A 16155-nucleotide genomic window follows, 5' to 3' on the forward strand; every position below is an offset into this window, starting at 1 on the left:
TGTACAAAAAAAACAATCCTTAGCAAAAAACTTCTAGGGACATAAAAACTATCAAAACGATGGGTTCAGGGTTGTTTTTAAAGTTGAACGACTGCATACCTGGGACCAGCAACGTTGCTAACGTTCTCCTTTGTTTTGTTTCTTAAAGCAAAACCAAAAAAGGAAGAAAATAACCCTCCCAGGACTTTTTGGCAAAGTGTTCATAAAGCGTTTGTTCCTTGACTGATTAGACTAAGTTCCTTTGCAATCAAATGGAATTAAATACCGTAGCAAAGCCAAGCAGATGCCAATGCTGTCCATTAGATTAAGCCTATGCAATGAGAAGTAATCATTCTTTTAAACAAAGGAATTGTCACACATGCACTAGAGTTTACCCTCGAATAACAAGAATTTTAACCTGAAAAATCCTCACAGTTTGTTTTAAAATATAAAACCCTGTCCTTCGGACAGCCAGTAGCAAAGAAACAGTGAAATGCTTGCGATATCTCCGCCTTCTTCATGTCACAGCAAGGTCCCAACCTGTTCTGCATCAGGACAGCAGGATCCTTGGCAGGTGAAGGCAGGCAGTTTTGGCAGAGATTTTGGGGTGGCGACATAGGCAAAATCTTCCTATGGGAAATGTGAGAGCTAAGTGCACCGAAGCCATGATGCAAAGCCGGATCTGGGGGACTCAGCAGCATCCTGCCCCATCCTACCCATGTCTGCAATGGGAGCTTTGCACATGCCACTCCTCACCCTTCTTTAGTAGGGGAAAAAGAACAGAGGGTGGGATGGTCCTTGCAGCAGCTGCTTGTTTTAGGGTGAAAGCATTGCCAGAGGTTCCAGGAAGCCCTGTCCTCCCCCTGCTTGGGGCTGTATGGGGGGTACAACCTGAATCAATGTGTGCTGGGGAAAGAAATGCTTGCCCAAGGCTCTGTGAATTCAGGATCAACCAGGAGGGAGTTCTCTACCAAAAGTCAATGATATGTTTGCTACTTTACAGCCCTGCCCACGTATCCCATTGGGTTCAGGATAAAAAAGCTCATATATATTTCACTCTGGTCTAATGAGTGAAACAAAGTCATTCCTGATTTCCTCAATGCCTCGTTTGAGGGGCTGTGTCCTTTGAGTGCACTTGGGATCTTCTAACAGAGGAACTGGTTCTGCGCTGCAGGCTGTGGAGTGGTGAGGAGAAGGAAGGAAGCAGAAGAACAACACAACGGCCACGTTGGAGCTGGTCCTCACAGTGCAATGCCATGTGCTGGGAGTCCGGCGCCTGGCTCAGCGAGCCAGAGCCATGATCAAGCTGGCACACATCTCAAAGAAGTCCATGGTGTGGCTGCCCAGGCGTGGGGGCACTGAGGAGATGCTGCCCACGAAGGAGCCGCTCAGGGACCCCATCAGTGACTGGCACTCAGTGGCTGCTGCAGCATCAATGCTCAGTCTTGGCCGGTGCAAGCCAGCTGCTGAGCACGAGCGCTGCGGGGTGGATGAGCCGGACCTCTGCTCCATCACCTCGTCTTTAAGGCAATAGGAAAAGCAAGAAATAATTGTAACAGCATTAGTGTGGTATCCCTTTACTAAAGAACTAGTAACAGTAGTGGAGACGAATGGATCAGAAGGGATTTAGGAGTTGGGCTCAGCGATCCTTGTGGCCTCCTTCCAACTTGGAATATTTTATGATCATAACTGACCTGAAACAGCATCACATCCTACAAAAGCATTCAGGAACTGAAAGAACTATTATTTTTCCTCAAAACTTCCGAGCTTGCTGTTTAATGTGTTCTACATCTCACAGTGCATCAATTCCTGCTTACCATCAATGCTTTTGAAGTCCAGGAGGTAGCTGCGGTTGTCCACCTGGTACAGCTGCAGACTCATTTTCACATAATTGCCCGTCACCGGGTTCTTCCGACGCACTCTGAGATGGTAGGAGTTCACCACCTGCAATGGGCAACCAGCTTTAGGGAATACCATTCAAGGCAAGAAGAGCAACATTCATTTCCTTCTATTATTTTTTTAAAGACTAGCAAGACACAGGTTTTAGAAAGAGCACTTCTTCAAAAATTAAGCAAATGGCTTCTTCTCCTATTTCCTCTTACAGTTGTGTTTGGAAAACAATTCTTGGGGCTCTGATCCACCAGCCCTGATGGCAGATGAAGCTGTTGCAGACTCTTCTCCAGGCACCAAACCAATATTACTGTTCCCTCAACAGCAACAAAGGCCTAATGAGCCAGAATCCACTCCCAGACCCATATACCAGGACCATGCTTTGGAAAGCCAGGCGGGATGGATGGTAGGGAATCATAGCCTCTCCCATCAGCAGAATTAAACAGTGTTCATCAATCAGTCTTGAGCTGTGCTACGCATTTTCTCTCACCACTTCCCACCCCACAATCTGCTGCATCTCATTCGCAATGAGATCCTTTCTCTGTGCTATATTTATCAAGTGGTGGCACAGATGGAAGAGCTAAGAGTCACGCCTGAAGTTATTCTTAGGATGGGAAAGATTGCTGTGAAACCTCCTCTTATAAAATAAGCTCCACTGCCTACATAAAGGCACTTGGTTGAATCAGTCTGTGGAGATGTACCAGAAATACGTTAGGTTTGTTAGCTCTCCATAAAACCATTCAGCCAAGAAATGTCTGGCTCTTGTAGGCACATGCATTTGGAGGCAGTCCATCTCCTCGATGGTGCCATGAAATCAGGTTCTGGGTGCTACTAATCTTTAAATACATAACAATGTTATCAAAATAAGGAGGATATGTGAGACTTTAAAGATGCACAGGCACAAAATTTGAGCATTTCTCAAGGGCTGAGGTCATTCACACAGCAAAAACCCTCTGGACATGGAGTGAGGAGGATATTGACTCCGGTGATGAATATCTGAGCAGAAATTCTCCTTTTCTTGGTGCTGATGCTTGCACAAGGCTGTTGTGAAAGGCCAGGAGAGCTCGTATAACTGCACTGAGTTTTAGAGAAGAGCTGAGAATGTTTTACCTGTGACGGTAATTGGTGAGTGATCTTCCTATCCTCATCTCAATCCATGAGTTTTCTCATTGAATTTTTTCCCTAGTTCTTTTGAAGAGGGAGATCGAGAGAGCAGCACAGCAGAGCTTAGCTACCCATCAGTGTGATACCACCACGTAAGTAGGAACAAGGAGACATGTATTGTGCCATTTCAGGACATGCAACTACTATGACCCAAGCAGAAATAACAGGAGATGCTTTTCTTGGGAGCACTCGAGATGACCTCGCAGGGAATTAGCCACTAAAATTAGAAATGTGACCAGCTCTTCTTATCCCTGCAGCTAAACAAGACAGAATTATCTTTCCAGACAGAGGCTTAGGGCATTCAGGAAAAAAAAAAACCAACAAAAAACGCTTATTCACACCACAAATAAATGGCACAGATACAGAACATCTTGTGGGCATTTGTTTGGAAACAGCTGAGGCTGTAACCATATATAGACTGACCTCCCCAATCAACTCAAGTCATAATCAAAGAAAACAAACAACTGAAAACCTCCCCAAAGCACATTTCCTACCTTCCACTCAAAATCCAACTGCTTCATAGCTCGGTACACCTCGGCCATAATGTCATAGGGCTTGCTCTGGCTGCGGATCCCCAGGTGCCACTTGGCCTTTTTGACAGTCAGAGGTTTAGGCTTGGTGGTGTTGAGTGCATCCAAAGGGCAGCGTGCCTTGGGGCTGTCTGCTATCAAGGGTGGCATCCGCTCGGGGTGCGGCTTCACACCAGGAGGGATGTGCATGCTGTCGTCCATGAAGGAGCCAGTTGGGGGGCTGGAGGCTAGGTAGAACTCGCTGGCTTGGTTCATGATCCTCCGGTTGTCGATGACAAGATGGTAGGCGACCGCGAGTTGGTCCTGGGGGTCACCGCTGTACAGACTGTTCATCACTTCTGACTCGGTGCACTCAAACTTCTCACAGACCTCCCGAACCGCGTCGTCATCGATGACGGTGGCATCGTAGGAAGGGTCCTCTGGGAAGAGGTAGCTGGGCAGCTCCTCCTTAAACCACTCGTGTTCCCTGGGGGAAGGCAGAGAGGGGCCACCATCAGACACAGCACTTCATAGAGGAATCATAGAATATCCTTTGAGGAGCTGTAGCCAGCACAAGGCTTCCCCTCAGCCTTCTCTGCTCCAGGCTGAACAAACTATGAGACCTCAGCCACTCCTCATACACCTTGCCCTCCAGACCTTTCACTATCTCTGCAGCCCTCTTTTGGATACTCTCTAATATCTTCATGTCCTTCTTATATTTTAAAGCTACCCAGGCCCACCACTCCCACTGGTTTACAGTGAAGTCAATGGTAATTAAGTGGGTAAATGCCAGAGCAAGCTTCAGCTATAGGTGCCACCTATCAGTTGGTAATCTTGCCATGCATGCTGTTGCTCTAATATATAATTAAATCTACTCTTCAGGACTCGTGAAGTTTAGAAGGCATTTATAATTCAGATTCTATTTGAATGGTTAAACTCAGGCCATCAATTGCAAAAGTATTAACAGCCCATGATGTCCTGTAAGTACTTGTGATGTTTATGCATATGCTTAGCACAGCAGTTACATGTAATCACAGAACCATAGGGGTTGGAAGTGACCTCTGGAGATCATCCAGTCCAACCCCCTACTAAAGCACGTTATAGTAACGACTACTATAAATTCCACAAAATGCATATGGGGTTCCACTTTCACAAAATCAATATTTTTAGAATTACTCAGTTTGTGAAACTTTCAAAGCTGTGTTACCAGTCATGAACACTTCATGATATCTGAAGGAACAAATATCTGCTTAAGTGCCCAATTGTTCCCCTTCATGGGCAGTACAGTCATTGACTGCACAAGAAATGCATCATTTAAAGACATTTGCTGAACTGTGTCTGACATTTTAGCTAGTAATTCTTGTGTTCCTCTTCCTTTTTTATTGGATAGATAGTAAGTGCAACAACTACACTTTTATTCTGAACTGGTATCCAAAGGGAGATGTACTTGAAATAAAGTACTGAAAAATGGCAGGTGAATATTGAGTTCCTAGGATTACTGTGTGAGAGAGCTGGTTTTGTTAAGCACTATTAACAGATTTTTGAGGCTATTTTATAATGCATTAAGATAGCATTATCTGTATATAAGTTGCAGGAAGCAACTATTGCCTATTTTCACTTGTATTGGTGAAGCCACTGAGAAATGAAGTCACCAAGTCCAGGTTCATCATCACCCACCACCAGCTGGCAGCACTCGCCAGCACAGAAGGGTGCAGGAGGGCTCCTTAAATCCCTTAGGACCAAACCCAGCTGGATTAACTGACAGCTCCTACAAACCACTCTGTGGGCTGACCTGATGTCCTTGATGGTTGCGCGCTTGAGAGGGTCGACCTGCAGCATGTGCATGAGCAGAGTGGCAACGGAGCGGTTGAGGTACTCAGGGATGTAAAACACACCTCCACGGATCTTCTTGAAGAGGGTAGGCACATGCTCATCATCGAAGGGCAAAGTGCCACAGAGGAGGGCATAGAGGATGACACCGCAGCTCCAGATGTCCACCTCTGGGCCAGCATACAGCCTGTGTGATGTGAGGGAGGAGAAATGGGTCAGAACCCTTCTCGTTCCCTTCTGCATCTTTAGCCTTCCTAAGCCAAAAACCCACCCGAGTGTGATGGAGAATGACGCAGAGCTGCTTTTTGTTTATGCTCCTTCGTGATGCATGGAACAGGAAAATGAGCACCTCCACCAGACCCACCAAAAAGCCCAAACCTACATTTCCAGGAGCTCTGCCAGGCTGCTTGCTTCCTTGCCCCCGAGGCTGGGGGACTCAGCCAGCAGTTTCTATTCATTCAGACGCAGATTAAACAGCAGCAGATACTATATCTCTTGAGTGTTTACTTTCAGTTGAAGTTTGTGTGCTGGTATGCAAGAGCTCCAGCTTCCGACAAGCTGTTAATGTGCTTCCTGGCATCACCAAGTCGGGATACCCCAAATATATGGGTTTTGCTGCTGCTTGCCTGCTTGATTTGTTGGTTCACTGCTTTTTGCTGAAACTGCTGATTTCTCAGAGTGTCTGGGAGACACTCTTGGACTGTAAAAACCAATAGAGGTCTGTTTGTGAAATCTAATCATCCTGCACTTGCTCCTCTTGAAAAGTTCTGCTACATGCACACCTGGTATACAAAAACCATGTACACTGTCATTCTTTGAATGCTACCCAAGTAACAAAATACCATTTCTGCTCTCATGTTTGAGACTTTCCCCACTGAGAACAGTGACAGCAGCAAAGTCAGGGCATTCTGCTAATGCAATCAGCTCCAAGTCCCACCGGTCTATGCCTGATTTCAACAGATAGAATGATGCCTATTTTTTGGCTGATAGCCACATTGTTTGAACTGTGCTTGGACTTTTAAGCCCAAATGATGTACACTTTAATGATGCCGAAACACAAGGTCTCACATACTGGATCTGCTCTGGGAGAAGCTCAGCTATATCCACCTCCAGCAGCACATTTACCCCTGGTGGAGATGGCAGGTTGTTCCTTTCTGTCTCCTATATGTACTGAGAAAAAAAAAAGTGATTTTGGCCTTTATTAAAAAAAAACATGGGAATAATATTTGAATCACTGTAGAGTTTCTGGTTTTGTGCCCTTCTAGACGATGAGGATTTGCTTGCTTTCATATGTAGAACTGTAGTCACAACAGGCTTTTGGATGCTGGTCTAGTTCCTAAGATACTCTGCCAACACATGCGCCTGTGTAAACAGGCATAAAACAGTCATCATCACAACATTAAACAAAACGTTGGATTTTTATAGGCAAAGACATACTGGATTATGAAAACTAGCACTCATGCAAAGAATGGTTCAAAAGGATGGAGTGGATGCTAAGGAGATGGGCGGTTCAAAGGACCATACAGAAGACCGTAAATTCAAAAACCTGTATTTGTAAACTCCATTATGCTTTTACAGAGAGAGTAAGGAAAATCAATGTAATTTAGGGTCTCAACAGTAAAACACGGGAGGTGGCATGACCGTATCAATGGGGCAAGACTGAATTCAGCCCTAGAGCCTGCGTTCAGAATGCCCCATACCAAGCAGCTGCTGCAGCCTGGCAGGATGCACCTGAGAGATGCCACTGCTCTACAGTTCTGTCAGTTCAATTCATCAGTTCAAGACAAAGCAACCGCCACTGAACCCGCTGTCAGGAAAATAAGCCTGAAAGTTAAGGAACCTGAAGACAAGGATTTTCAATACAAGAGTCTAGCAGTGTGGGGAAGTGATTAAACAGAATACTGATTGCTCGCTTGATGAGTGGTCTTCCTCATTCACACTGTGTTTTATATAGGTGGGCAGGAGAGAAAGGGGTGGTCTGGAAAAGCCTATCTTTCTGAAACCTCGTTATCTGCACCCAAAGAGTAATTTTCATTCCCTTTAATTAGCAATGTACACAGTAAACATCTGCTGTTAATAATTCCTCCAAAGTAAACATCTTTAGCAAAACATGTTTTGCTGCTACAGCCATTGAGAAATACAACAAGCAAGACCTTCAGATATTCCCAGTAGACTCACCCAAACACAAAACACTGGCTGGAACCATTCAGCTGCTTTACTACGAGCAGGTTCCAATCTCAAGGGGAAATTTAAAGACTACATACTCACATGATTGGAAGCGACATGTCCTACCTTCCAGAGATGACTTCAGGGGCTGCATAATTTGGGGAACCACAGCTGGTGCGTAGAAATTCACCATCTGACATCATGTTGGACAGTCCTAAAAACAAGGTGTTGCCTATGTATTGACATCCAGCCAGAGAGAAGAGATAGTGCAAGAGGAGGGAGAAATCTGATGTAATCTAAGTAGACACCTTTGAGCTGCTTTGCTATTTGAGCTCTTATTTTCTTTCCAAACAAGTAGCATTGACTCCAAACTAACTTTGCTTCTCTGAGTTGCAAACCTCAGAACTTTCTTTCTTTACCATAGAAGAAAAGAGACATAATTCTCTTCAGAGAACAGAACGGTTGTGAAATGTGTAAATCTTCAAAAGGATTTATCACTGCTAGACAGCACTGAACAGAACAGGGTTGGCAACTCAGCTTTTACGTCGGGTTTCAATCTGTAATGCCACTTACAGGCTCTTGTTACTGTTCATTTCTAAAATGAAGTGAGGCCAAAGGCACACGGCCATACTACTAAGGAGAACACACATGAAAATAAACACGTGCAGCCAACTCACTGTGAAATTAACTGCGCCGAGTCTGTCTTAAACATAAATTAGCTAAAGCCTTATATTAGGTGATTATACTGAAACACAGTGAAGATTTGCAAATGACCTTCCTTCTCCATTATTAATGCGAGCACAGAAGCAGCCTACAATAAGTAATCCCTGCTTTTGCTAAGAGGCCAGTGTTTATAACTGTGGGCTTTTCAGGTAGAGAAACTGCAAGTGGTTATGAAAACAGACTCTGGGTTTTGTAAGGCGTGCTACGCAGACACGCTCCAGCAAGCGGCTGGGAGCTGGCTGCATTTCTGGAATGCTGCTGGGGTCACATACCAAAATCGGCTATCTTCGCATTCATGTGTGCGTCCAGCAGCACGTTCTCTGGTTTCAGGTCCCTGTGGACAACCATGTGTCGGTGACAGTAATCCACTGCGGAGAGAATCTGCTGGAAAAGGCGTCGAGCCTCAGCCTCTTCAACCTACAGATGCAAGGGGAAACAGTTCTGAAGGCATGTGGGGCCGGGCAGGGGAGGTTTGCCTTAGCAAGGAGCCAAAAGTGTTCCATGTTGTGGAGATAAAATTAGAGCATGCTTGTGACCATGCTGGAATCAGGAGCAGCAAAGAAAGTAGATTTCCCCCTGTCGAATAGATTTCCCCCTTGTAAGTGAGTGTTTTCAAATGATATGGCCCAGAGCTAATGGTAATGAGCTGAAATTAGAAAATAAATTTGGCTGAGCCGTCAAGGAGAGCCTACCAGTGCCACCTATCAGGCACTGGTTTCCCAGTGGGCCCACTTCTATTACACACTGTAAGCAGAATCCCAGAATTATTGTGGTTGGGTAAGACCTCAAAGATGATCTAGTCCAACCATCAACCCATCACCACCATGCCCATTAACCATGTCAAAACACCACAGAGGTTAGCATGGGGAACAGTTCTTCGTGGACGAATGGAGAAGGTTGCTTTGGGGAACAAAAAAAAAAAGCCAAAAGTGGAATACAGCAATGATACATACAGACAGAAAAACTACATATAAAATGATCAGGACACTGATTGTTTTGTTTTTCCCTGTGTGAAAAAATAGTTTCTGAACGTGGGAGTTCAGATGGGATGCAAATTGGTCACTGAAAAGATCCGAATGAGCAAGATGAGCTGGAAATAAAAACTGTATGTAGGAAAGTAAATGGAGTTAGCTCCATCAACCAGTGAGCTACTCTAAGACAATTACTGACTTTTTGTAGTATAGAGAAGATATATACACTGGGCTGATCCTTCACCTGAAGCACGATTCTGGATGTTCCTTTTAGCCCCCTGATTTCTTCCTATCCACGAGAATGTTCACTAGTCATTTTATAACCATAATATCATGTTTCAAGTGCTCAGCCTACTCCTCAGATGATTTATACCCAGTAGGAATACTGGCATTTGAAAATGCTGCTCAGATAAGCCACATCCTTAAAAAGTCTTCAAAAAGCCTGATGAGGAGCCAAAGGGGAGTCGGGAGGAGGAAAAGGACTGGGATGGAGACCACACTGAGTGCTCCCCCGCTCCAATGCCCGGCATGCACATAAATCTGCTGCTGAACCAGGGGGTTGGATAAGCAACCTATAGCTAAAAACTAAAAAGATATGGTGGTTTTCCAAATGTCTTCACTAAGCAACACATTACCTTTGGATATTTCGGTTTGCGTATCGAAATACAACATGGAACATTGCAAAAAAAATGGCACACAAGTTATGTGTGAGTATGAGATGAGATCTCCAGATGGGATTGCTGCAAAGCAACTTCTATTTTGGGCCTAAATCTTCCCTTTAGCAGCCGTTTTACTTCTGACCACCATCCTCTTCCCATATAAGAGTTTGGGGCTGACTGGTACTGGCACTTACACGTCCATGCTTACAGATGTAATCAAATAATTCACCACCAGATACATATTCCATGACCATGAAGAAGTCCGTTGGTGTGCTGATGACCTGGTACCTTCAAAAACACAAAGAAAAAACATCTTAATAAAAAAGGGAAAGGCTTTGAAACAGATTATTAGCTTCAAATCAATTCTTAACATAAGCACATGCTTGGATCTTGTGTTTATAATCATTTTCCATTTCTGAAAAGCCATCTCTTATTTCAAGGGGCATGTCAGGATAATCTTTCACTTGTCTATGAAAGGATCTCTTTCACAGATTCACCCTTTTGCTTCAGGCTTTTAAATAATCCTCTGGAATCTCTGCCAGATAACCCCATTGCGTTTAAGACTGTCCTGACATTCAAGTTTCCATTTTGGCTAAGATGTGCAACAACATCTCCAAAAGTAAAAAAATTATTAAAATGGGAGTGGGAACAGAGTATATTTGGTTTTCTTCATACTGAAGATATAAAAAAGGAAATCTAGACACTAGGCGGAGCTAACCTTGGAAAGACATAGAAACAAAGATGAGCACCCCACAAGATTAACATCATCCTTCAAACATTAAGCTCCTCTACATTCTAGAATGATAAATGTGAGGGAAAGTAAAAGAATATCCTCCTTGATGTGCAAATTTACCCTCCACCTCCACTAAATGATCCCCAAGTGCTACAAACACACTTCAGTTTCCCATCCGGCGTAACCTGACGGCAATGAGCTGAGGTCAAAGCAGCAGTAGCAATGCATAGCAGCACCAGCTGAGGCTCCCTGTGATTTATTTCAGACACACTGTTTGCTTTTGTTATTTTATTTATTTATTTTTCACAGCTGATAAATAGACCTCATTTTCAGAAGTGATCAAGTGAACAGGTGATAGTCCCAGTAAAGATCAATAGGATCAACGTAGCTTTTCTAAAGTGTTTTGCACTCAGACATCTAAGTTAACAGCACGACCATTTCTTGTATATATATGTAAAGTGATGGGACACCACAAGCGTTTGAAAGAGGAGCCTCATGTGCCACAGACTCCTCTTCACCTCTTTATCGGTGTATTTCAGGGCTGAAGTATTTATCGTAGGAGACTGATCAACTGAATTTAATTTCCAGGCTTTAATGGTCTGCTTGATGAATGTGTGTGCAGCCTGGAAGGATGCTGGATGATCAGCCGACGACTCTTGCTGCCTTTTTCATGAAATAATACCAATCTGTTCTCCAATAAATCCACGGAACTCTGAAGTTACTCTAAAGTCAACAGTTGCTGCATGATTAGTTATTTAACTTAGGGAGAATTTGTTTTCCCTTGCCTCTAAGTCCCAGGTATTTGCTATATCTCATGCCAGTTTTAAGGCTGACCTAAATGTCAACTTATCCTTGCAGTTACCGTTCAACAGCTTTCTTTTATAGAAATGCCAAAGATATTATCGAGTGCCTCATTAATGTGGACTGGCTGCACAAACCAGGGATTGAGACGGAACCCCAGAGGCAGGAGTGCAGGTGCTGATTTACAACTTAAATTCAGGTTCATCAGAATGGCAATGTTGAAAACTTACGTCTGAATAATAAATAAAAAAATATATGTTCCTTTAAGCTCTGGATAATCAGGCCATGAAAACATAAATCCTACTGACTTCAGGCCAAGGCTTCACTCTAAGAGCCTGCCCAAGCTGCTATTCCTCAGGCACAATTCTCCATCATTTCAAGTCGTGAGATACTGACCCAAAAAAGGAGAATCATAGAGACTCCTCATAACATCCCAATGCAGGAAAGCACAGATCCTCTCTCTGCACCTTTATAATGACTCCTGAATGGAAAAGTGGATGTTTGGGCAGGCTTAGCTGAGCAAAACTTGGCACAAGGACAAGTCTCATAGTTGCTATAATGGCCCAAACTCCAATAGGAAAAACACCTTCTACAGTTCCTCAATGTGTGGATTGTGCTCCCATGCAAGCTAGCAGGAGGACATTCAAAAAGCAGCATTTTTGGCTTCAACATGCACAAACCTGACCACACATCTACCGTCCTGTACTATACTGTACTATAAGACATCTCTTGAAAACAAGTCAACGTGTGAAGTCTTTGCAGATAGAGGAGTCAGCTGAACGTGAGCAGAACATGTACTTACAGCTTGATAATATGAGGGTGCCGGAAGAGTTTTAGGTTTTGAATTTCTCGTTTGATCTTGCCAACCACATCCAGGCTGCGTATTTTCTGTCTGTTTAGGATTTTTACTGCTACTTTGTGCCCCGTCAACTGGTGTTCGCCAACTAATGGAAAGAAGGCATTGCAAAGTCATTATGCAGAGAAGCAAGATACATACAGGAGATTGAAGATACTGAGATGGATGATTTATAATCAAAAGAAGGCAATAAACATTAGAAATTGGGGTGTTTTAAGTATTGTCTGGATATCAGGAGTTTATTTTCCTCACCTTTCTTATAGATACTGTTTCTACATTTCTTAAGTCCTATTCTATGCAGTAAAGGTAGATTCAAACACCCAGGAATGCAGCAGGTTTACAGGAAGCAAAATGATGCACCATTTCATACAGTGCCTCAACTATAAATGCAGAAATGAGTGCACAAGGTATAAATGACTTCAAAACCAGATTGGGGTCATTTGTACAAGGGAAATCCCAATGGACATACTCAATGTTGGAATTTGGGAAAAAGAATAATTAAATCGTAGAATCATAGAATGGTTTGGGTTGGAAGGGATCTGTAAGATCACCTAGTTCCAAAACTTTGTTTCTCTTTGCTTTATTATTTTCCTGTTGCAGTGTAGGAAAAAAAAAGAAAAGAGGGGACTTATTGGAAAAAAAATACTTAAGTAAATATGACAGAATAAGTGGAGGTGGCCATACCCCAAAGTAATTTGCAAGGATTTATAGCTCAGAAAGGTTATGTTGATCAGAGACAAATACATTTAAATGGTGGGGAAGAACCTCCACCGTAATGCACAGGTTGAGTGAATCCCCAATAAACCCTGCCTTAAAACGAGACCATCGCACCTCTTTAAAAAAATGATACAGGGATTTTCCCTGCCCAGAATAGGACTGCAGGATTTGCATTACTAAAATGAATTTCTATTTATACTTTCTCAAGCATGCTTCTCGTTTTGATGACAAGCTGCAGGAACACCATGCTGGAGTGTAACAGCTCCTGCAAATTCTGCCTTAAGAAAAGACACAACACAACGTGTGTTTTTATGACATGCTCTTGGTGCACTCAGGTGCTGATGTGTGTAGGGACAAACGGTGACCACAAGCCAGGAGAAGCACCACTGTCACTGGTGGAATCACACTAGTTTAATGCTAATGCAAACTGAATTCAGAATCTGACTTATTTGCTATCAACAGCCTGTGGAAGAAAATGCTCTGTGTGTAGGAAGTAAAATTTATAATGAAGTTAACAGCAGAAACTGCTTGTAAACAGATAGTTTACATCTGAACAGGTGCTTACATCTAAAAGGGTGCTCTGGCCACAAGCTGCCCCCTCTCAGGATCTCCAAATGGATATTAAAGAAGGTAACATAGGGATGGCTTTCCAAGGCAGCAGAGAAAACCTGCACGCAGCATGCATTTAGGCTGTCTAATTACGAGTGCTACCCCATCACTAATAACACAGAGCAGAAGCTGTTAACAATTATGAGCAAATTCTGTTATTAGATTATTAGACTGAGTAATTTCAGAGCCTCTAAGGAGCTGATGAGAAGCAATGCATGTAAAGCAGGCGGCCGGGGAAGGCAGGAGGCAACGCCAGCACTGCTCAGGGCACGCGAGGTCACTATTATTAGCCACGAGATAAGACCTGCCAGAGATTCTTTCCTCAATAAGAGCATCCTAAAAATAAAACACTTTTTACTGCTCTTGAAAATAAAAGCTCCACTTTGCATGCCCATTTCATCCCTTCGTAATACTCAAACTACCAGATGAAATGAGAATAAACTAAGCTTCGCCGTTCGGATGCAATTTAGGGATTAGCAGAGGGCTGAAGTAGGCAGATAATTCCTCCTGGGTGGTACAAGGAGAGCACTGAAAATAGTCCCAGGAGGCATTTTCCCTGGTGATCCTTGGGGAGGGGAAAGCGGGGCAAGTTGGGGAGGCATGGGTGCCAGGGGTACAGCAACCCGCTCAAGCTTTATAGGGGTCCTATAGCCTTGCAAGGAAGGGGTCCACACAGCCTTGCAAGGAATTCTCCCCATCTTGTCGTGCTTTGGCCACCAGTAGCCTTGTGAAGAGCATTCATCTCTCTTTGCTGAGGTGGTCATGGCGTTGCACAGGAGAGGCTGGTGAAGGCAGCGCAGGGAGTGTTGGGCAACTTCAGCCAACATCTCCTAGACTTTGGATTTGGCTGACCTCCGTGGCTGGGAGTGCAATAAGCTGCATTTTGCCAGCTGCACATGATTCATTCAGTCCTGTTCAAGAACTGGAGCGCTAAGGCAACAGGGAAACTGAGGAACAGCAAAGTGGCTTATGGCAGAACTAGGAAGAAGACCTTGATCCCTTCCATCTTTCCAACTCTTCCTGCCCTTACCACAGCACAAGCTCTGAAAAATTCATACTATACCCTTGGAAGAAAAAGCAAAGGTCATGCCTGGAGTGAATAATTACTGTTTTTAATCCCACTGCTCAATAGTTCATCCTCTTTCCATCCATGACAAACAACATGCAACTCTGTGAAGGTTTTTCTAGCTCAAACACACCAATAATTAAAACCAAACAGACTATTTTGTAATCCACCTTTTGCTTACAGTAAGCATTAGATACGGAGATATTCTTGTTCCAGTCCCCACTGGCTTGTTAAGTCTACTTGAGTGTCTTGAGAGAGGGATGAAAAGACAACATAATTTGCTATGCGGTGGGAGTCCTTTAAACCTTTGGCTCTTTGGGGATAATGTTTCCCTTTGCTCACATTCTCCAGCCCAGCACACACTGGTGGGAGAAGAAGCACTGGGAGGTTGCATGGCCAAGGCAAACCCATCTCTGCCACATGGAGAAGGGAGAGTCCCTGTGCCAACGGGACTGTCCTCTCCTGGTACCCAGGTTGAGCAGTGGTGATGGCAGGTATGGATGAGGAAGCCTGCTCCTTCCTTCTCACTCAGTGCCTGGATTAAAGCCTGAGGAGAGGAGGGAGGGCTGAGTGGCAGTATTAGGAAAAGGGATTTGAGCATGTGTCTTGTCTTCTTGTGACAAGTACTCCAGTCAGCTTCCCTGCAGCTTAGAATCAGCAAACTCAGCTCCATTGGGGCAGGCACAGCAGATGGATTTGACACTGAGGTGAAAGTACTGCACACTGGACAGAGACTGTAAACTCCAAAACCTGGCACCAAAGCAGACATGGTGTGAGCATCCTTAGCTCCTACTGCATCTGCTTATGCATGGGACTGCCTGCATTATTCCAGTACTGGAGGCTGCTGGAGAAACAAGGGAAGAGATACAATAGGTTGAGTTTCTAACAGAAGACCCTCTGTGTTTTGCTATTTTTATAAGAGAGGAGAAAAAAGATGAGAGATTTATCCTAGAGTAAGCTCAGATAATTAAAGTCCTCTGGCAGATAGCTTTTTTGCAGCAGATACCTATGAATTCTCCTGAATGCATGGAATCAGAATAATTAAGGTTGGAAAAGACATCTAAAATCCCCAAATCCAACCATCAACCCATCCCCACAATGCCCACCGCCCATGTCCCTCAGTGCCACATCTACCTTGTGTGTTTGGTGAAACTCAGGTAGCATGACCAGCTCAGCTTTTTCCAAATGCTTTGCAAGGATTACTAAAAGTTTAGGAAAGGGAAAGCAAAATCCTTCCCTATCAGCTGTGCTGGCCCTTATCTTAGCCTGAAGTTATAAATGAAATCAATCCAAAGCATATATTTAGCAATGACATGTTTGTTCTGTCCCAGTGCCACTTGCTTAGATGCTGTATCACCCTTCCTTTCCCCTTTCTTTCATCCGTTCAGCCTCTTTCAGTTGATCATCGCCCACTGCAGTGTTTGTCTTTCAGCAGCAACTTCCAGAAAAATGGGAACTGACCTCAACTTGAGCCCAAGTAAT

At 43.9% G+C, this 16155-nt stretch overlaps 1 protein-coding gene across 3 annotated transcripts in view; it reads right to left on the reverse strand.

Annotated features, from left to right (window-relative positions):
- Nucleotides 1–16155, reverse strand: part of PRKAA2 (protein kinase AMP-activated catalytic subunit alpha 2) — a 17863-nt gene continuing 1708 nt past the window's right edge. For all 3 annotated transcript variants that reach the window (XM_052666263.1, XM_052666260.1, XM_052666261.1), the window contains exons 2-9: nucleotides 12228–12369; nucleotides 10086–10179; nucleotides 8534–8678; nucleotides 7665–7752; nucleotides 5335–5559; nucleotides 3528–4029; nucleotides 1797–1923; nucleotides 1–1499 (exon numbers count right to left, since the gene is read on the reverse strand). In XM_052666263.1, the coding sequence (XP_052522223.1) occupies nucleotides 1261–1499; nucleotides 1797–1923; nucleotides 3528–4029; nucleotides 5335–5559; nucleotides 7665–7752; nucleotides 8534–8678; nucleotides 10086–10145 (1386 nt within the window). In that variant the 5' untranslated portion in view covers nucleotides 10146–10179; nucleotides 12228–12369 and the 3' untranslated portion in view covers nucleotides 1–1260. The remainder of the gene's footprint in view (nucleotides 1500–1796; nucleotides 1924–3527; nucleotides 4030–5334; nucleotides 5560–7664; nucleotides 7753–8533; nucleotides 8679–10085; nucleotides 10180–12227; nucleotides 12370–16155) is intronic.

Source organism: Tympanuchus pallidicinctus, unplaced genomic scaffold, assembly GCF_026119805.1.
Source record: "Tympanuchus pallidicinctus isolate F22 unplaced genomic scaffold, pur_lepc_1.0 scaffold7, whole genome shotgun sequence".
Classification (NCBI taxonomy): Eukaryota; Metazoa; Chordata; class Aves; order Galliformes; family Phasianidae; genus Tympanuchus; species Tympanuchus pallidicinctus.